This window comes from Mya arenaria, chromosome 3, assembly GCF_026914265.1.
Source record: "Mya arenaria isolate MELC-2E11 chromosome 3, ASM2691426v1".
Classification (NCBI taxonomy): Eukaryota; Metazoa; Mollusca; class Bivalvia; order Myida; family Myidae; genus Mya; species Mya arenaria.
Genome location: NC_069124.1, coordinates 83,236,169 through 83,259,613, shown reverse-complemented (window position 1 = coordinate 83,259,613; position 23,445 = coordinate 83,236,169). Strand labels below are relative to the sequence as shown.

Here is a 23,445-nt window from a genome sequence, read left to right as displayed (position 1 = left end):
GCCGTCGGATAGAACCCACATTTGCCGAATGATGACGGAAAGAATCCGCCATGCACCATCACCGTGATACACATCCAGGTTTCAAAAAACAGTGGTGTGATCTGTTTTGGTACCGTTTTTGTACATGCCTACCGGAAGGCGAAAAGTGGATAAACGAAAGTAACACTGCGAAAGTGCGTCAAATGGCGGGGCGAACATGTGCAAAGAGGCGGGGCGAAAATGTGCCACAATAAGAAAATGCACCAAGTAGCTTGGCGAAAAGGCGGGAATACGCGATGCTTCGATGGGAAAGTGGCCTACTGGCTGGCCGAAAGGCGGTCATGCCGCAATTTTTCACATTTTCCAATCGTCGCATGTTTGTCCTTTCGCCGCGAAAATACGTAAACACGAAATCAAAGCCTTTTCTCCTTAAGCTATTTCTAGTTGCACGGATGGACCAGATCGACAGACTACATTTTACAAAACAATTTGAAAATGGTAAGTAGATATAATGTTGTATAATGTATATAAAATTATAGTTTAAATGGAACGATGTTACATAATTTTAGCGACGCACTCTTTTGTTGTATTGCGGCATTTAAACACTGTGCAGTGATACTTCTAGTGACGCCAGCGAAGTGGATACGGCAGATTTGTACTAGGTTGAATACGGCTAAATATATAAAGCTTTATGTTTTGCCTGCAGATTTATTGTGCGAACATAATAAATTTCTGTATTCAAGGCGAGAGTCTATCGGCTGTTGTTGGATTTATTCACACAATTTTAACATTTACGTTTAATAGTCAGAACGATCTGTACAGAAACTGTTCAGTAAAGGTTGTCAATGCGTTTATCGAAGTCATCAAGAGGGTTCCGGTAACAGTGGGACTGTGTTATGTCTGAAGGATCCTCCCGTCTGGTGGGCAGGCCTGACTCCGCTAGAGACCCATCATACGGGGGATCTAGCATGGTGTCCTCTGGCGACTGCGGACCCCGACTCTCCCGCGCCCTTCGCTCCGCAGCCAAATCATTTATTCGTGCGTTTACCCGCGCATTCGCTAACGCTTCTGCAATTATTTTCCTCAGTAATTCCGCCTCCAGAGCTTTAATAAAAAAAATATTTATAGTACACCCTATATAGAGGTCCACGTCTAAATAACAACATATCAGCAGACAGTACACATTAACCAGGATAACTTATAAACATATACATAACATCTGCCAGTTAAATTCAAAGATAACATCTATCAACGAGCAAACGATAAAATCGTCTTGTCAGATCAATGAATTCAGTAAGGATGTTATTTTGTTTGACAATTGAGCGAACAGTATTAAATAAACCCGTCTTTAATTGTCAGTGAATTAATAATTAAATATTCAAAACTATTTCAGAGTACCACATATTATTCAAGCGTCGTACAAAACGCTCTTTGATCTTATTGTTTTACTTCAGGATGTTATTGTGTTACCTTTCCTTATTCTCTTAATTCGCCGTCTTCTGACAAATAAGACAAATGCAAATAGAAGAATGACAGCCACCAAAGGTATGACGAAAATCATGGCTATCTGTCCGGGAGATCTGTAGGCAAAACAAGATGCACAGTTTAAGACTAGACAACTCTTTTCCGCAACAGGGTGTTCATATCTCAAAGAAGTTGAATTCAGTATAATATGCATATATTTCTTTCTAACAACATTTGGGTTTCTTCCTGCCGTGCTGGTATAGTAGGTTTTGGACATTGAACTTGACGCTAAATATAGAATCAATTTGGTATGGCCTAAGATGGTTCAAGTAAGGATCGTGGTGTTTTCTGATAAAACCCGAATACAACGACATTGGTGGTGTGGTTCAATAATTTTTTTAGTCGTAACTCCAATAAGCTTAAATCTATATGAACATCACAAATGACAATACATCGATGTTTTCCCTAAACTTCGTGTTCAATTTCAATGTTATCTGAAGTTTAATTCAAACGAAAGTTGCAAAATAATGAAACAACGGCACTAAGATGACTTCAAATTACGACAAAAAATCACCAATGTCTTTAGTGAAACGCCATTTAGTTCCCTTAACTTTAAGCCACTTTAAAAGCTGTATTTTACTCTGAAAACGAATCTAACGATATCTTACATATTTCCTTTTGCGGCGATCTCATCAGCCTCCTGTTTGGTGCAGCAGGCGGTGTGTTCACAGCAGGCGGCGTGTTCACAGCAGGCGTCCTGACACCGAATGTTCTCAAGGTCGAACACACTCCAGTACTGGCAGAGAACCCAGTCCTCCCTTTCCACATAGCTAGTCGTAGACATCACTAGCACTGCTCCTGTCATACAACAAAACCTGGAATAAAGGGTCAGACAACACTTTACCAAAGCTCAAACCCGCACCCATGATGCAACACCTTCAGAAATAAAGGGTCACATAACACTATACCACAGCTCAAACTCGTACTCGTAATACAACACCTCTGGAAAAACGGTCAGACAACACTAAACCACAGCTCAAACTCACACCCAGGATACAACACACCACCTGGAATAAAGGGTCAGACAACACTATACCACAACTCAAAGTCGCACAAAGACACAACACCACGTGGAATAAAGAGTCAGACAACACTATACCACAACTCAAACTCGCACCAAAGATACAACACTACCTGTAATAAATGGGTCAGACAACACTATACCCACAACTCAAACTCGCACCAAGGATACAACACCACCTGGAATAAATGGGTCAGACAACACTATACCACAACTCAAACTCACACCAAGACACAATACCACCTGGAATAAAGGGACAGACAACACTATACCACAGCTCAAACTCGCACCCAAGATACACCACTACCTGGAATAAATGGGTCAGACAACACTATACCACAACTCAAACTCGCACCAAGACACAATACCACCTGGAATAAAGGGACAGACAATACTATACCACAGCTCAAACTCGCACCCAGGATACAACACTACCTGGAATAAATGGGTCAGACAACACTATACCACAACTCAAACTCGCACCAAGACACAACACCACCTGGAATAAATGGGTCAGACAACACTATACCACAACTCAAACTCGCACCAAGACACAACACCACCTGGAATAAATGGGTCAGACAACACTATACCACAACTCAAACTCGCACCAAGACACAACACCACCTGGAATAAATGGGTCAGACAACACTATACCACAACTCAAACTCGCACCAAGACACAATACCACCTGGAATAAATGGGTCAGACAACACTATACCACAACTCAAACTCGCACCAAGACACAATACCACCTGGAATAAATGGGTCAGACAACACTATACCACAACTCAAACTCGCACCAAGACACAACACTACCTGGAATAAAGGATCAGACAACACTAAACCACAACACAAACTCGCACCAAGACACAACACCACCTGGAATAAATGGGTCAGACAACACTATACCACAACTCAAACTCGCACCAAGACACAACACCACCTGGAATAAATGGGTCAGACAACACTATACCACAACTCAAACTCGCACCAAGACACAACACCACCTGGAATAAAGGGTCAGACAACACTATACCACAACTCAAACTCGCACCAAGACACAACACCACCTGGAATAAAGGGTCAGACAACACTATACCACAACTCAAACTCGCACCAAGACACAATACCACCTGGAATAAAGGGTCAGACAACACTATACCCACAACTCAAACTCGCACCAAGACACAATACCACCTGGAATAAAGGGTCAGACAACACTATACCACAACTCAAACTCGCACCAAGACACAACACCACCTGGAATAAAGGGTCAGACAACACTATACCACAACTCAAACTCACACCAAGACACAACACCACCTGGAATAAAGGGTCAGACAACACTATACCACAACTCAAACTCGCACCAAGACACAATACCACCTGGAATAAATGGGTCAGACAACACTATACCACAACTCAAACTCGCACCAAGACACAACACCACCTGGAATAAATGGGTCAGACAACACTATACCACAACTCAAACTCGCACCAAGACACAATACCACCTGGAATAAATGGGTCAGACAACACTATACCACAACTCAAACTCTCACCAGGACACAATACCACCTGGAATAAATGGGTCAGACAACACTATACCACAACTCAAACTCGCACCAAGACACAATACTACCTGGAATAAAGGGTCAGACAACACTATACCACAGCTCAAACTCGCACCCAGGATACAACACTACCTGGAATAAGTAGGTCAGACAACACTACCACAACTCAAACTCGCACCAAGACACAATACCACCTGGAATAAAGGGTCAGACAACACTATACCACAACTCAAACTCACACCAAGACACAACACCACCTGGAATAAAGGGTCAGACAACACTATACCACAACTCAAACTCGCACCAAGACACAATACCACCTGGAATAAATGGGTCAGACAACACTATACCACAACTCAAACTCGCACCAAGACACAACACCACCTGGAATAAATGGGTCAGACAACACTATACCACAACTCAAACTCGCACCAAGACACAATACCACCTGGAATAAATGGGTCAGACAACACTATACCACAACTCAAACTCTCACCAGGACACAATACCACCTGGAATAAATGGGTCAGACAACACTATACCACAACTCAAACTCGCACCAAGACACAATACTACCTGGAATAAAGGGTCAGACAACACTATACCACAGCTCAAACTCGCACCCAGGATACAACACTACCTGGAATAAGTAGGTCAGACAACACTACCACAACTCAAACTCGCACCAAGACACAATACCACCTGGAATAAATGGGTCAGACAACACTATACCACAACTCAAACTCACACCAAGACACAACACCACCTGGAATAAATGGGTCAGACAACACTATACCACAACTCAAACTCACACCAAGACACAACACCACCTGGAATAAAGGGTCAGACAACATTATACCACAACTCAAACTCGCACCAAGACACAATACCACCTGGAATAAAGGGTCAGACAACACTATACCCACAACTCAAACTCGCACCAAGACACAATACCACCTGGAATGAAGGGTCAGAAAACACTATACTACAACTCAAACTCGCACCAAGACACAATACCACCTGGAATAAAGGGTCAGAAAACACTATACCACAACTCAAACTCGCACCAAGACACAACACCACCTGGAATAAAGGGTCAGACAACACTATACCACAACTCAAACTCGCACCAAGACACAATACCACCCGGAATAAAGGGTCAGACAACACTATACCACAACTCAAACTCGCACCAAGACACAATACCACCTGGAATAAAGGGTCAGACAACACTATACCACAACTCAAACTCGCACCAAGACACAACACCACCTGGAATAAATGGGTCAGATACACTATACCACAACTCAAACTCACACCAAGACACAACACCACCTGGAATAAATGGGTCAGACAACACTATACCACAACTCAAACTCGCACCAAGACACAACACCACCTGGAATAAAGGGTCAGACAACACTATACCACAACTCAAACTCGCACCAAGACACAATACCACCTGGAATAAAGGGTCAGACAACACTATACCCACAACTCAAACTCGCACCAAGACACAATACCACCTGGAATAAATGGGTCAGACAACGCTATACCACAACTCAAACTCGCACCAAGACACAATACCACCTGGAATGAAGGGTCAGACAACACTATACCACAACTCAAACTCGCACCAAGACACAATACCACCTGGAATAAAGGGTCAGACAACACTATACCACAACTCAAACTCGCACCAAGACACAATACCACCTGGAATAAATGGGTCAGACAACACTATACCACAACTCAAACTCTCACCAGGACACAACACCACCTGGAATAAATGGGTCAGACAACACTATACCACAACTCAAACTCGCACCAAGACACAATACCACCTGGATTAAATGGGTCAGACAACACTATACCACAACTCAAACTCTCACCAGGACACAATACCACCTGGAATAAATGGGTCAGACAACACTATACCACAACTCAAACTCGCACCAAGACACAATACCACCTGGAATAAAGGGTCAGACAACACTATACCACAGCTCAAACTCGCACCAAGGATACAACACTACCTGGAATAAATGGGTCAGATACACTATACCACAACTCAAACTCACACCAAGACACAAAACCACCTGGAATAAATGGGTCAGACAACACTATACCACAACTCAAACTCACACCAAGACACAACACCACCTGGAATAAATGGGTCAGACAACACTATACCACAACTCAAACTCACACCAAGACACAACACCACCTGGAATAATTTGGTCAGACAACACTATACCACAACTCAAACTCGCACAAAGACACAACACCACCTGGAATAAAGGGTCAGAAAACACTATACCACAACTCAAACTCGCACCAAGACACAACACCACCTGGAATAAAGGGTCAGACAACACTATACCCACAACTCAAACTCGCACCAAGGATACAACACCACCTGGAATAAATGGGTCAGACAACACTATACCACAACTCAAACTCACACCAAGACACAATACCACCTGGAATAAAGGGTCAGACAACACTATACCACAACTCAAACTCGCACCAAGACACAATACCACCTGGAATAAAGGGTCAGACAACACTATACCACAACTCAAACTCGCACCAAGACACAATACCACCTGGAATAAATGGGTCAGACAACACTATACCACAACTCAAACTCTCACCAGGACACAATACCACCTGGAATAAATGGGTCGGACAACACTATACCACAACTCAAACTCGCACCAAGACACAATACTACCTGGAATAAAGGGTCAGACAACACTATACCACAGCTCAAACTCGCACCCAGGATACAACACTACCTGGAATAAGTAGGTCAGACAACACTACCACAACTCAAACTCGCACCAAGACACAACACCACCTGGAATAAATGGGTCAGACAACACTATACCCACAACTCAAACTCGCACCAAGACACAACACCACCTGCAATAAATGGGTCAGACAACACTATACCACAACTCAAACTCACACCAAGACACAATACCACCTGGAATAAATGGGTCAGACAACACTATACCACAACTCAAACTCACACCAAGACACAACACCACCTGGAATAAATGGGTCAGACAACACTATACCACAACTCAAACTCACACCAAGACACAACACCACCTGGAATAAAGGGTCAGACAACATTATACCACAACTCAAACTCGCACCAAGACACAATACCACCTGGAATAAAGGGTCAGACAACACTCTACCCACAACTCAAACTCGCACCAAGACACAATACCACCTGGAATAAATGGGTCAGACAACACTATACTACAACTCAAACTCGCACCAAGACACAATACCACCTGGAATAAAGGGTCAGACAACACTATACCACAACTCAAACTCGCACCAAGACACAACACCACCTGGAATAAAGGGTCAGACAACACTATACCACAACTCAAACTCGCACCAAGACACAATACCACCCGGAATAAAGGGTCAGACAACACTATACCCACAACTCAAACTCGCACCAAGACACAATACCACCTGGAATAAAGGGTCAGACAACACTATACCACAACTCAAACTCGCACCAAGACACAATACCACCTGGAATAAAGGGTCAGACAACACTATACCACAACTCAAACTCACACCAAGACACAATACCACCTGGAATAAAGGGACAGACAACACTATACCACAACTCAAACTCGCACCAAGACACAATACCACCTGGAATAAATGGGTCAGACAACACTATACCACAACTCAAACTCGCACCAAGACACAATACCACCTGGAATAAATGGGTCAGACAACACTATACCACAACTCAAACTCGCACCAAGACACAATACCACCTGGAATAAATGGGTCGGACAACACTATACCACAACTCAAACTCTCACCAGGACACAACACCACCTGGAATAAATGGGTCAGACAACACTATACCACAACTCAAACTCGCACCAAGACACAATACCACCTGGAATAAATGGGTCAGACAACACTATACCACAACTCAAACTCTCACCAGGACACAATACCACCTGGAATAAATGGGTCAGACAACACTATACCACAACTCAAACTCGCACCAAGACACAATACCACCTGGAATATAGGGTCAGACAACACTATACCACAGCTCAAACTCGCACCCAGGATACAACACTACCTGGAATAAATGGGTCAGACAACACTATACCACAACTCAAACTCACACCAAGACACAACACCACCTGGAATAAATGGGTCAGACAACACTATACCACAACTCAAACTCACACCAAGACACAACACCACCTGGAATAAATGGATCAGACAACACTATACCACAACTCAAATTTACACCAAGACACAACACCACCTGGAATAAATGGGTCAGACAACACTATACCACAACTCAAACTCGCACCAAGACACAACACCACCTGGAATAAATGGGTCAGATTCACTATACCACAACTCAAACTCACACCAAGACACAACACCACCTGGAATAAATGGGTCAGACAACACTATACCACAACTCAAACTCGCACCAAGACACAACACCACCTGGAATAAAGGGTCAGACAACACTATACCACAACTCAAACTCGCACCAAGACACAATACCACCTGGAATAAAGGGTCAGACAACACTATACCCACAACTCAAACTCGCACCAAGACACAATACCACCTGGAATAAATGGGTCAGACAACACTATACCACAACTCAAACTCGCACCAAGACACAATACCACCTGGAATAAAGGGTCAGACAACACTATACCACAACTCAAACTCGCACCAAGACACAATACCACCTGGAATAAAGGGTCAGACAACACTATACCACAACTCAAACTCGCACCAAGAAACAATACCACCTGGAATAAATGGGTCAGACAACACTATACCACAACTCAAACTCTCACCAGGACACAACACCACCTGGAATAAATGGGTCAGACAACACTATACCACAACTCAAACTCGCACCAAGACACAATACCACCTGGATTTAATGGGTCAGACAACACTGTACCACAAATCAAACTCTCACCAGGACACAATACCACCTGGAATAAATGGGTCAGACAACACTATACCACAACTCAAACTCGCACCAAGACACAATACCACCTGGAATAAAGGGTCAGACAACACTATACCACAGCTCAAACTCGCACCCAGGATACAACACTACCTGGAATAAATGGGTCAGATACACTATACCACAACTCAAACTCACACCAAGACACAACACCACCTGGAATAAATGGGTCAGACAACACTATACCACAACTCAAACTCACACCAAGACACAACACCACCTGGAATAAATGGGTCAGACAACACTATACCACAACTCAAACTCACACCAAGACACAACACCACCTGGAATAAATGGGTCAGACAACACTATACCACAACTCAAACTCGCACCAAGACACAACACCACCTGAAATAAATGGGTCAGACAACACTATACCACAACTCAAACTCGCACCAAGACACAACACCACCTGGAATAAAGGGTCAGACAACACTATACCACAACTCAAACTCGCACCAAGACACAACACCACCTGGAATAAAGGGTAAGACAACACTATACCCACAACTCAAACTCGCACCAAGACACAATACCACCTGGAATAAATGGGTCAGACAACACTATACCACAACTCAAACTCGCACCAAGACACAACACCACCTGGAATAAAGGGTCAGACAACACTATACCACAACTCAAACTCGCACCAAGACACAATACCACCTGGAATAAAGGGTCAGACAACACTATACCACAAATCAAACTCGCACCAAGACACAATACCACCTGGAATAAATGGGTCAGACAACACTATACCACAACTCAAACTCGCATCCAGGATACAACACTACCTGGAATAAATGGGTCCGACAACACTATACCACAATTCAAACTCACACCAAGACACAACACCACCTGGAATAAATGGGTCAGGCAACACTATACCACAACTCAAACTCACACCAAGACACAACACCACCTGGAATAAAGGGTCAGACAACACTATACCACAACTCAAACTCGCACCAAGACACAATACCACCTGGAATAAATGGGTCAGAGAACACTATACCACAACTCAAACTCTCACCAGGACACAACACCACCTGGAATAAATGGGTCAGACAACACTATACCACAACTCAAACTCGCACCAAGACACAATACCACCTGGAATAATTGGGTCAGACAACACTATACCCACAACTCAAACTCTCACCAGGACACAATACCACCGGGAATAAATGGGTCAGACAACACTATACCACAACTCAATCTCACACCAAGACCCAACACCACCTGGAATAAATGGATCAGACAACACTATACCACAACTCAAACTCGCACCAAGACACAATACCACCTTGAATAAAGGGTCAGACAACACTATACCACAGCTCAAACTCGCACCCAGGATACAACACCACCTGGAATAAATGGGTCAGACAACACTATACCACAATTCAAACTCACACCAAGACACAACACCACCTGGAATAAATGGGTCAGACAACACTATACCACAACTCAAACTCACACCAAGACACAACACCACCTGGAATAAATGGGTCAGACAACACTATACCACAACTCAAACTCGCACCAAAGATACAACACCACCTGGAACAAAGGGACAGACAACACTATACCACAGCTCAAAATCGCACCGAAGATACAACACCACCTGGAATAAAGGGTCAGACAACACTAAACCACAGCTGAAACTCGCACCCAGACACAACACTACCTGGAATAAAGGGTCTGACAACACTAAACCACAGCTGAAACTCGCACTCGCGATACAACATTTGCGAAGGCAAATACAGCTGACCGAGGACAAATAACTCGGCCAATATGAAATCAACTAATTTATAAGTATTTCAAATAACTATAACGGATGGTACGACATTTTTGTCAAACAAATTCTAATAATTTACCTTAAGTTTATATATGAAGCCTATCTATCCCTTATTCATTCATGGTGTCTTCTTTTCTAGACTTGACTTTGTTGATTTTGACATGATAGCGTCGACGGACCACACGGCTAGGTCGTAACAATATGTACACTGATAACATGGTTCAAAATTGAATTTAAAAAGAAGTATACTATATTATCAATAAAAACTAGGGATGGCAACGAGTACCCGAGTACTCGATCGAACGTCCGAGTACTCGAGTTCCAAATCACTACTCGAGTACTCGGAAAAAGAAAATAAAAAATCTATAAAAATCACCAAATACACGATTTACAGACAAAATATCAGATCTGGTTAGTTGCCAAGAGGACAATTTACGGTCCCTCTAATCCCCGCTGTGTGCACAATTGACCTCAATCAATTAGTTGACAGTTGTTCTGTTAGTTGCAAACTGTCAACAAAGGACCCCTATTTCAAATGGGAGCAAGACAAATCGGCCCCTTACCAAATCGGCCAACTACCAAATCGGCCCCTAAGACGTTTCGGCCCTGCCATTTCGCCCCCTTAATTAAAATGACTCGAGACGTTTCGGCCCCTTAGTGATTTTCAATAGAGACATTTCGGCCCCTTAATTTTATTTTTTATCTTGAGTATAAAGAAAAACATTGTAGGTCGTCTTATAAATGTCAATGAGATCTGTAAATAAGTTGTAAATAAAATCTTTAAATTTAAAAATAGACAGATATGCATGAAAAACATTGATATGACTAATATAAAAATATGATTAAAATCTAAATAACTATTAACCCTGATTTTTAATATAAAATGTTAGAAAATCTAAGAAATTTTATTTGTTATAACTGTTAATTATTAATTGATCATTAAAGACTTCAAAGAAAATTTGTCTTTGAACCATGCGTTCTTTTTTGCAAGGCAAACTGTTAGTGTTGTGGGTGTGAAAAAGACATTCAAAGACGTGTGAATGAATAATTGTCTTTAATTTGTTAATGTTATTTAGAGTTGATTGAAGAAGATTTGAGTAATATAAACAACGTAAGTATATATATTAAATCGTTTCTAAAAGTGGGTACTATTGTATCTTTTTTAAAATGTAGGCTGAGCCTAAAATGTTTGTATATGATGTATTTGAAGTGTTTGATTTTAATGCGTATGTGATAGATACTTAAGATATTATTTAAATATTGAATTTTTAACCAGAGATTTATACAATCATACTGTGTAGGCATATTTTTATATTATACAGTCCAAAGCACCCATGCTACGATTAAAGACGAGATGTTTTAAATGTTATTAAATCTGTAGAAATACTGTAAAACGTAGCGTGCTCGCCGAATGGGTAGATACAACTTGATAGTTCAAATGCATTTTAACAAGAGTAAACCAATATATACGTAATAAAAAAAGTGAAATAATATTCTGTTTGAGGTGCGAAGAGATAATTGGTATTAATCTTTAAGTGTGAGAATTAGCTGTTGGGAAAGTCGGAACAAACCTTGTAGACGTATTTATAAGCTTGTAAACACAAAGGGTCACAATTTCAACGCCTGATACCTCTGTGGAATGTGACAATTCGCCATAAGACCGTCTGTCTAAAATCACCGTTTAAGCCAGTATGGTTTTGCATACGTATTCAATATAAGATTAATAATAGTTTTTTTTTTCATCCTTATATATACCTGATTTGAATATAAATAACTGAATTTCATAAAATTTATAACTTATATCGAGAGCGTTACAGGGACATCAACGCCGGGATCATGGATGAGTGGGACTCATACGATTCGCATAAGGTCACCTGCGAGGAGTTCCTGAAAAATGTTGGTGCCATCTACGGCGGGCGATAGGTGTTTGGTCAAGACTGATGTTAGACAATGGACATGTCATTATACATAATATTAGCAACATAGTTATGTATAATATTTAAAGATTATTTAAAAAAAAATGAAGTTTAAACATTTCTTCTTCAACTCTATTTCGTCTTATAAAAATATCTCGTGAATAAATCTTTACATGTTTTCAAGTGTACAGATATTTTCTTTAAATCTATTTTTATCTACATCTTTGTATGCATGTATATAGCTTTGTCTCTTAAAATAAAAAAAATGAAATTACATGTTTTTTACTTATATTTAGAAATAAAATAAAAATATGTTTTCAAGTGTACAGATATTTTCTTTAAATCTATTTTTATCTATACCTTTGTATGCATGTATATAGCTTTGTCTATTAAAAAAAAAATGAAATTACATGTTTTTTACTTAAACAATGTATTTAGATATAAAAAATAAAATAAAAATAAGGGCCGAAACGTCTCGGTAATCAGGGGCCGAAACGTCTACGGGATGGGGACGATTTGGTAAGGGGCCGAAAAGGTAACCGTTTGAGCTAGGGGCCGATTTGGTAAGGGGCCGATTTGTCTGGTAGCCTTTCAAATTAGCACGGATGTCAATTAGCGAAGTTTTGATAGCGGTACTTCCACCTACACAATTCTATTGTATACCAATTAGAGACCTTTCACCAAACAATGGACGCTAACGAGCGAAAGTGTATCGACCGTTACGAGAATTGATTTCTTAATGGGCGTATTTTAACTATTTTTGCAATGATTATCACAATTGATTGGTTGGTATTTTAAATCAAGAATTATGAATATTAATGAGGTAAACAACAATTACACAGTACGATCTACTATCATTTTAAAAAAATATTTTGTAGAGTAAACAAACATATAGCGCAATTAATAATGCCGCCCCAAAGTCCACAGCGTGGAATTACTTCAAAAGAGCAGCCGACGGCAAGTCGTGTAAATGCACGCTGTGTGGTGTCGAGTTAGCGTATAATGGTGGAACTACAAGCATGTAAAACCACCTGCGGTTGAAGCATGAATCCGAAACAACGCCAAAGAAGGAGCCAGAAGAGCCCCAGCAAAAGATGACTGGCTTTCTGAGACGGAAGCTTCCTTCTAGCATGGGTGAGTAGGTCACACAATCCATTGCAGACATGGTTGTGTCTGACCTCTGAGCATTGTAGAAGGCCAGGGGTTCCGTAATCTTATGCAGGCAGCATGCCCGGATTATAAAGTGCCTTGCAGGAATACCTTGCGTGCAAGGATTACAAGGAAGTACGAGGAACAGAAGTCTTCCCTGTTTACCGACCTGGACCATGTTACGTCAGCTTCAATAACCACAGACACTTGGACATCAACGGCGACTCATCCATACATCACCGTCACCGAGCACCACATTACTAATTCATTGGAAATGAAAAGTAATGTCCTCATGACACGCGCGATGCCAGAGCGACACACTGGGTCGAACATTGCCACCAAACTTATTGACTGTGTTTCGGAGTTTGGATTAGAGGGGAAAATAGAGGGTTGCGTGCATGACAATTCTCGACTTTCCAATAGACCATAATCCTTTCCGGCATGGTGACTTCCGGTTTATTTCCGGGTTATGACGAAGTACAATAACAGCGATAAATACGGACAAATTATCATTCCAGGTTTGTTATAATTTATTTATTTTTTATTAGATTTGTCATTTTAATGAGTTTATATTACATTATTGTGATATTATTTGAATGTCATGAGCTATAAATCGCTTGACTGTTTACTTGGACAGTTAGTTCTGGTGGGTGGGGTAGATGGTTCAGAAAAGACTGCAGTTACTATTCTTATTGGAGTATTATAAACAACAAATTCTCATCTATTCTAAAACATTTGTTTTGAAAATTAACACAAATAATACATTAGTCTGTTTTACTATCTGACAGTCACAATCTAATGAGGAATCTGTATGTACATTACCAGGTATAACTAATATAGTCTTATGAATGAACATAAATAAATCATCATCAATATAAATTATGATATTTATACTGCTGTGTGTATTTTATTACTATGTAATAAACATTTTACTTAGAGTAATTATGTCATGCTGTCACCTGTGTAGTCTTCTGAATGATTTGTTATTTTCAAATATTATGATGGCCACCGGACTAGTCGCATACCCCCAGGCCTGGAATTAAATCGGGTTCCAGATTGTCTTAAAACCCATTCATAAATAAGTCTGAGAGTAACTTACTTTTTTATAAAAATATGCTTTTTATGTTCCATTCCTTTCTTTACAGATATGATTCAAATATGCTGATGTTACCTTCTGAGATCATTACTTTCAATGAAGAACATCACTACAATTGGTTGGGCTGCTAGATTGGTAGCAACGTGATGGACAGCTAGTACCTGACATGCTATTGTTGCTTTGGCATCTCTTGCTTACTGGGCCGCTATATTGGATGGACCATACGTGTTGGTTGAACAATTATAAATGGTTGGACTGGAAGTGTTGGTTGGACCACCAGTGTTGTTTGGACTGCTTGTTGGACAGAATGTGTGATAGACAACTAGTGTTATTTGAATCACTGTTGGGTCATATTGGTTTGATTCCCATTGCTAGTACTTGTTGGATCTCTTTTGTTGGTTAAACTGTTGTTTTTTGACTGTTATTATTGATATTCATACATGTATAATATGTTAAGTGCTAAAGTATTCAACACTTATTATTATTATTGTTATCATAAGAAATATTATTATTCAAAAATCATATAAATATATAAAATTAAATACTTTTTTATGTCCTTGTACTTTAGTTATGTTTTACATTTACAATGCGCATCATAATGTTTTATTATATGAACAACTCTTTTTATAGATATTTAAATAAACATTAATTCTGTACAACCATTTTTTGTTTCTTTTGCTACAATTTGTATGATAGTGTCAGACATTTTCTACAGAAATGATAAATTTGTCATAAAAAAAAGCACAGCAAAAAAATCAGAGCTCATGGTAACTTCTTTAAATGCTGATTCTCATCAGAATGAATAAGTTGAATTGCATCATTGAATGTATGATTCTTCATTAAATTTGATGAGATCTCCTGCCAATTGACCTTTAGGGACATGCACCTTTAAAACTGCAATCTTACAGATTAACTGATTTTGATATCATTGCCTTCAATTCAGTCAGTCATATAAGATGATTCACAAAATAACAGATCTCAGTTGTTTGAAACACTGTCAAAAGACTCCATTTTCTTAAAGCGTTAGAAACGCTTTTTAACCATAAATATATCCATTTTCAAACAAAGATACGTACAAATGTTATCTGATCTTCTATCAGCAATCTTTTATCACTGGTTTTCAGACATTTTTTTGTCAAAATGGTCAGTCTGAGAATGCAGCTTTAAACTTGAGCACTGTATTTACAATGATGAACAATTTTAGTTATGAAAATTAAAATACATAGGAGCAGATGAGTTGAATCATTCAAGTCTTGAAATATTATGTATGATCTTGCTGGACATGAGCCTATGGTTTCTGGAAATTTGCATGTGTACCAAGTTTCATTTAAATCTCAAGGCTGTTTGAATTTGGGCCAAGAAAATATTCGGCCTACAGTACTGCGCTAACGACACCTAGGCTTATTGACTATATCAATACTAAAGTAACGTGATAGGAAAAAGCTCGAACCAAGGGCTGCCAGAAAAAGCACAGTGCTCCTACAAACTAAGTTAACCTGGTGGCTAGTTATTGCCCACAAACGTTAACTCGATTTTATGTCTTTTTAATATTAACCATGGGAGTTTACACAGTCATTGGAATAAAAAGATCATAGACAATCATATTAATAACAACGGTATTTTTTACAATTTAATAATAACATTAAACATGATATAATTCAATAACAATAAATTGTCCTTGGTATGCAATAATCCCTTTAAAGGTTCATTTGCCAAAGGTTAAAAAACCACATCTTGCTTCTTTTTGAAAAATCTCTTGTTCGACTGTTATCGGCTATAAAGTGTTGTTTCACATCCTGTGTCATAATTTTAAGTTCTAAATGTCTACTTTTTGTACCAAACATTTAAATTTATGTCACTTGTGTGCATTTCTTTAGTCCTTGTAGTCAAGGAAAGTTTTCATTCATATTGACACACTTCATTTATTTTATCTCTGTTCTTGAACCGATTCCGTCTCTTGTGTTTTGCACAATTGTTTTCTTGTAAAACTGATATAGCAGGTGCTATCAGATCAGTGGTATCAACTGCCTACTCCTGTTGAGCATCAACTTGGCGGAATCAAACATCCAGAATGGACATCTCTGAAATAAAATAGTTTTATCATCATCCAACTTAGCCAGAAAAAAATAAAATATAAAAGACTCTTAACTGTTAAAGCTGCACTCTCACAGATATACCGTTTTGACAACTTTTTTTATTTGTTGTCTTGGAAAGAGGCAATTTCTGCGTAAATATCTGCAAACCAGTGATATAAGCCTGCTGACAAAAAAAACGGATCACCGATTTTCATATCTCCATTTAAAAATTATTATTTTATGGCTAGTTTTAAAAGCGTTACTAACGGTTTAAGAAAAATGCATTAAAAATTATTTTATTTACTTAAAAATGAAAATCTGCGATCCCATGTTTTGTTAGCAGTCTTATATCACTGGTTTTCTTGCACGTTTGCATAAATTGGCAGTCGAAGACAAAAAAAACAGTTGTCAAAATGTTTAATCTGTGAGAGTGCAGCTTTAATATCAGTCAGATATTTAAATAGTTACAATTTACTAGTACAATATTAATAAGCTGTTATTTTAAGACCTGCATATTTGTTTACATACAGCACAGCAGTCAGTATTTAAATGCCCTTCTTAATCACATTAAGCTTCATTTACTTGACTGTTTTGAAGTTGCAGATTTTAACAATTTCACACTAATTGCAACATATCATTCATTTAATTTAATAACAAACTCAACAAACCACAATTGAATGCATACTTTATAACAACCAATATGTATTTGAAGTCTTTGAGAACTACTATGAAAGTCTTTATTATATTTGTTATTTTACCCCACCCACTTAAATGTGTATTGATGTTGGGTATAAACGTCAAAAACTTCATTGACATTTACAAAAAACGGTAGATATTTATAGAAGAATGTATAACCTGATGTTCCTAACATGTGTTACTCACCTATCGATCTATTTTACCAAGTATGCTCTTCCTTTCACTCGTATCGATAACTAGGAAATTGAATGCGGAAATAAACCGGAAGTCATCTTTGTCGCAAAGCATTATGGGCTTCTGGAATAAGGCGAATGCAAGGAATATGGACTGCGCTGGTATTTTGTGTGACTGGGCAGATTTGGGGTGATATGCACACACTCTGCAGTTGTGCATTAAACCTGCATTAGAATTACCTAGCGTTGCCAGTGTTCTAAGCAAAGCTCGCAAACTAGTCCGTCATTTCAAGCACTCGACAACATTGACTGCCGAGATGAGGAAACGCCAGGGGCCACTTAACCTTCCAAATCATGAGCTCATCTAGGACGCGATCACCAGATGGAATTCTTCCCAGATGATGCTGGAACGGTTGGTCGAGCAGAGGCGTGTGGTGATGGATATCATGTTAGACAGGAAAGAGAGCAAAAAGGGCGATGCACATCTTTTTCCTAGTGAGAAAGAGTGGAACACAATGGCTGATATTTCGGACGTCCTGACAGTGTTTACTAAGGTTACCACGTTATTAAAAACTGTTGTTCTAATATACGGTGAGAATATACTAACAAACAAACAGTTTTTAAGATAATTATTTACATAAACTTTGTTATGCTGAGAGATAAGTATATAACACTATGGCCCCGTTGTTCAAAACTCTCGTTAAGGATTTAACGTTTACTATCATCGTTAAATGTTACGCTGTCAACGTTAAAATTAACGTTAACTTTAACGTTGACAAAAATGAGTTGTTCAAACTTAACACTTAGGCTGACGGCGATAAAGTAGTCGTTAACTTAACGACTCTACTAACGTTGGTCTGGACCAACGTTAGAGTCAACGTTAAATAATCAGTCGACGTTAAAATGGCTGAGACAGTTGGTTCCTTTCTCAACAACAGAAAAAAGAGAGGATTTAATTATTTCTTACGATCCACATGAAAAGTGATGACTTAGAAATGCGATGCCGCTACTGTTTTGATATCAATGAATCAATTGTACAGCTGCGTGCCCAAGACATTCAACGTAAGACATAACGGTCAGAAGCGGTGTCAGTCCGGGAGCGAGCAAGTGTGCTTGGCTCTGAGATGGTGAATTGATTAGATATGTCGACCATACTGTCCCTGACATTTGATACTATCCTCTGACTAGTTACTGCAAGTGGAATCACCAACAACCTGTCGAAACATTTGATACAACAAGCTCAGTGATTTTTAAGTACCTGATTCTATGTTACCTACACATGTATTAACAGTACCAACTGAATCAGTAATTCTAAACAGGCCATGAAATGAATATGGTTACCAAATAATTGCAGAATATTTACCTGCATAAATGACCCTGAGGTGAAATATCTCCATGATGACAGATTGGGCTTCCACAAATGCACTGTCAATGTGACAAGTGTGGTAGACCAACTCACTTTCCTATTTCAATATCGGTAGTTTACCATAAGCGGAGGAAGCCACTACAAGTACAGTTTAAAATCCAATTTATATATTAAATAATATTTTTTCTACTGTTTACATCATCTGAACGTTTCAAATTACGAATTATATGATTATATTATTATGATTATTATTATTATTATTATTATTATTATTATTATTATTATTATTATTATTATTTCAATAATCGAACGGTATTAAAAAAGTTCAACTGATATCCTAGTTAAGGGCAAGTAATTCTGTAAACTGTACTTAACATGTTTTCGTTGTGGTTAAAACGTGGCCTTGACATTCATGAAAAAAACACATTCGGAGCTCCTCGGCCATTTTTATCGAAAACAACCTCCGATGTATTCAGCCTGGGTAACCTGCCCTTACCATTTCATTATCGTACTCTTGTTGAGCAGAGTACGCTGGGTACCAGACAAGGATGTATTTGGACGTTTTACATACTCAAAAAGCGGTACGTTTAAGTCTGCTGCAAGTCGATCGCGTAGTAATTATATTTAGCAGTTAAACTTTATGACTTAACTCTTGGGAATCTTAAATATGTTTGCAATTCACTTCACTGGCAATCAATTTAAACTTAGATCAATGAATACAACTCTAAAACACTACATTTAAAAAATGATATAATCAAAAAAATAAGAACTACTTCAACTGATGTACCGGCATACATCCGAGGTTGTTTTCGATAAAAATGGCCGAGGAGTTCCGAATGTAAAACAACAACGGATTTTTAGAAGCAGTTGCAGAATTTTGGTATATATATATATTTCTTTCATGCTTTACAATGAAATATGGGGTTTTAACAGTGAAATAACAACAGTGAAAATATCAATTTGATATTTTCACTGCAAAATAAGGAGTGAAAATATCAACTTTCAGAACTACTTTTAAATTCCTTTGTTGTTACATGTACTTGCCTTGATCAAAACAGAACATTGGACTTCAGTAAATTATGTAAAACAATGTTAAAAAAGAAAGAAATATTTTATAAATTTAAATAAATATATAATTGGAAATTAACAACTTACCATTTATTACCGGTTATCCCGTTTATCAAACATTTTACTGATCTTTGAAGCTGAATGTTCGAACATTTGCTTTCATACCAAACAAATTACAGACAAAAACAACTGTTCGAACATAAATAAAATTTTATATCCTCGTTCAAATGTATTTTGAACTGTTAACTGTTGTAGTAAGTAAAATGAGCTTCCTGGAGAATTCACACAATTTACAGATAGATCCGATATTTTTTACCCCACCCACACCTCAAAATGTGTCAACAAACTAGCGTGGCATTTACTCTTTATCTGGAAAACAAACATTTTAAATCGAAACAGACTGGTCTCTGACAGTAAGATGACTGAATATTAACTTACTACAAAAACACCGTACATGCAGTCTTAAACTAAGAAGAATGGTTAAAATCCAATGAGTATCCACATTTGTTTTGCTAACACATTTGACCTTCCAAATTTTCATTCTTTAAATAGCGGCGTAGTAATTTGGTTTTGTATTCATGACCATCTTAAAATAAAAAGTGTTTTCATTATTTTTTGGAACATATGTGCACTAATAATACTTCATTGTTTACTGTTCATAAAGCTTTGTAATAATAAACGAGCGAATATTAAGCTATAGGAATGAATAGCAGAGAACTATTTCTCAGCAAACCGAAAGTAGAAAAGTTGACAGCTATAACTATGCATGAGGGGCGCACCACGGGTAGCGGCGTAAAGCCCACCCTTTTCAAAAAAGGGGGTAATTCAGAAATAAATAAAAAAACAAATAAAACTCCGAAAAAAAGCATAAAAGAAACAGAAAATTTGTTTATTTCAGTGTAAGATCGTATTTTATTTCACTCGTGATCATAAAAAAACTACATTTTCACTCGTGGCTTCGCCACTCGTGAAAATATGTTTTTCTATGACACTCGTGAAATAAAATACAATCTTACACTGAAATAAACAAATATCCTCTCTCTCTCTCTCTCTCTCTCTCTCTCTCTCTCTCTCTCTCTCTCTCTCTCTCTCTCTATATATATATATATATATATATATATATATATATATATATATATATATATATATATATACACACATGTGAATATATATCATGTTATATATACCTTTACATATAACGGTTGGTTTACAAAAAAAACGCATCCTTAAGAACAATCTTTTGTTTTTTCGGGTGGAAGACTCAAGTACAGAGTCAGATACTGACTGTACAAATAACATTTTAACCATTGTAGAGGAAACTATGCAAATAGAGGGCGCAAAGCAGAACATGTCATTCAAAACCGAACGGATGGGGCGGTACAAGGCCGGAAGTACTAGACCAGTTCTCGTGAAATTCGACAAATACGAAGACCGAGAAAAAGTACGCCGGGCATGTCCGAAGTTAAAGAACACTGCAGTAGGTGTGAGACAACATCTACCGAAAGACATCGTCGACAAGAGGAGGCCAATTATGGGTGTGTTCAAAAAGGCCAAATCTGAGGAAAAAAAATCGACAAATTATTCATTGATGACCAGGAGTTCGTTCCCAGTACACATTCTAGCAATGATGCCGAATAGGGGTGCTTAGAGAGTAATATTAGTCCACACAATTGCCTCCGAAGCTCGCATGCATCTGTTTTTAAATTGGTGTATATTAAACTTAACTCCAAATTATGAAAACTCAAAGCTTAGAGTATTACTTATTTTTACAATTATTACAGTGTATTGCTCTAAACTGATTAGTTAGACCAATATCTACTTATGTTTTGAACGTTAATTTAACGTGTTACTGTTACAGCTGAAGAATAAAGAAAATATTTTGAAACAGAAAACAATTTTTAGCGCTAGACCGCCAGACCGTCATCTTCACGCCGCTAGGCAACTAACTACTCGCCACTAGGACACTTTTAAACCGTTTATTGTTCCGCCCTAGACAAATTTTCCTTCCTTCTCTGTTTTGGCAGTCGGCTCAATTGTTTGCAGACGATTGTTTACTTTTTTGACTGGTGCGCGCGTGTTACCTCCAATCGGAGAGCAACGAATTATTAAGCCCTATGCAAATATTTACACGAAAACGCACGTACGCAGTTCGTATTCTTTTAAGTTGAAAATGTACGTGGAAACTTACGAAAAACTTACGAACTGTTATTAAAACGGAACCCAGACCGCTTTGCCGCCATGCCGCTGACTTCACGAACATTCACACAATACATTTAAGTCAGTCGAGGTCAGTGTAGACCGTTTTTGTTTCAGCAACTCGAACTTTCGAAATAAAATGTTTTATTTACAATAATTGCGTGGTATTTTTACAAGGCTTCTTTATATTGCATACTTAATTATTAAGTTTTGGATGGAATAATGAACAATGACTTCGATCATGGTTGCAACACAATTTTGTCAATAAAAACATTTTATTTCAAGAATTCGAGTGACTATAGTTTGATATTTAATAGGAAGATATAATATTACAATACTTTATTATGATTGTAAATATAATAATAATTGTGTGTTCACCAACCTTTTTAAGATTCTGTATCCAAATCAGAATCGATGTTTAAGGGAAATGATTTTTGAAAAACTCTTGAAAGAGTTTTTTTTTGTAAGGCCACACATTAAATATTTTGTTTTGCTCGGTTAGTATATAACTATTTTTTTATCATTCTATTTTCAAGAATTTTTATAGAACTTATCATTGTAAAATGTATATGTGAATGTTTATTAGGAATTAATTTTAAACATAAATTGTCATGACTATTTCAGAAGAATAAAAGAAATGCTGCTTAGAATGATTCAATGTCATTTCATTCTGGACTATTCTTGAAATGCAACACTAAAACTGCTTCGAATTGTAGTAAACATTTGCACAGTTAAAGTATTAT

The 23,445-nt window shown here is 38.3% G+C and overlaps 1 protein-coding gene across 2 annotated transcripts; it reads right to left on the bottom strand.

Annotated features, from left to right (window-relative positions):
* Positions 1-699: 699 nt before the first annotated feature.
* On the bottom strand, positions 700-23,162 carry LOC128228643 (uncharacterized). Of its 2 annotated transcripts, none has more exons than XM_052940064.1 (4): positions 23,085-23,162; positions 2,112-2,318; positions 1,450-1,559; positions 700-1,083 (listed from the first exon to the last, which is right to left on the bottom strand). In XM_052940064.1, the coding sequence occupies exons 2-4, from the start codon at positions 2,306-2,308 to the stop codon at positions 809-811; spliced, it is 582 nt and encodes a 193-aa protein (XP_052796024.1). In that variant the 5' UTR covers positions 2,309-2,318; positions 23,085-23,162; the 3' UTR covers positions 700-808. The 2 variants fall into 2 exon arrangements, with proteins under 2 accessions (XP_052796024.1, XP_052796025.1); XM_052940065.1 differs by having other exon boundaries at positions 2,112-2,301; positions 23,085-23,125.
* Between the last annotated feature and the right edge of the window lie 283 nt (positions 23,163-23,445).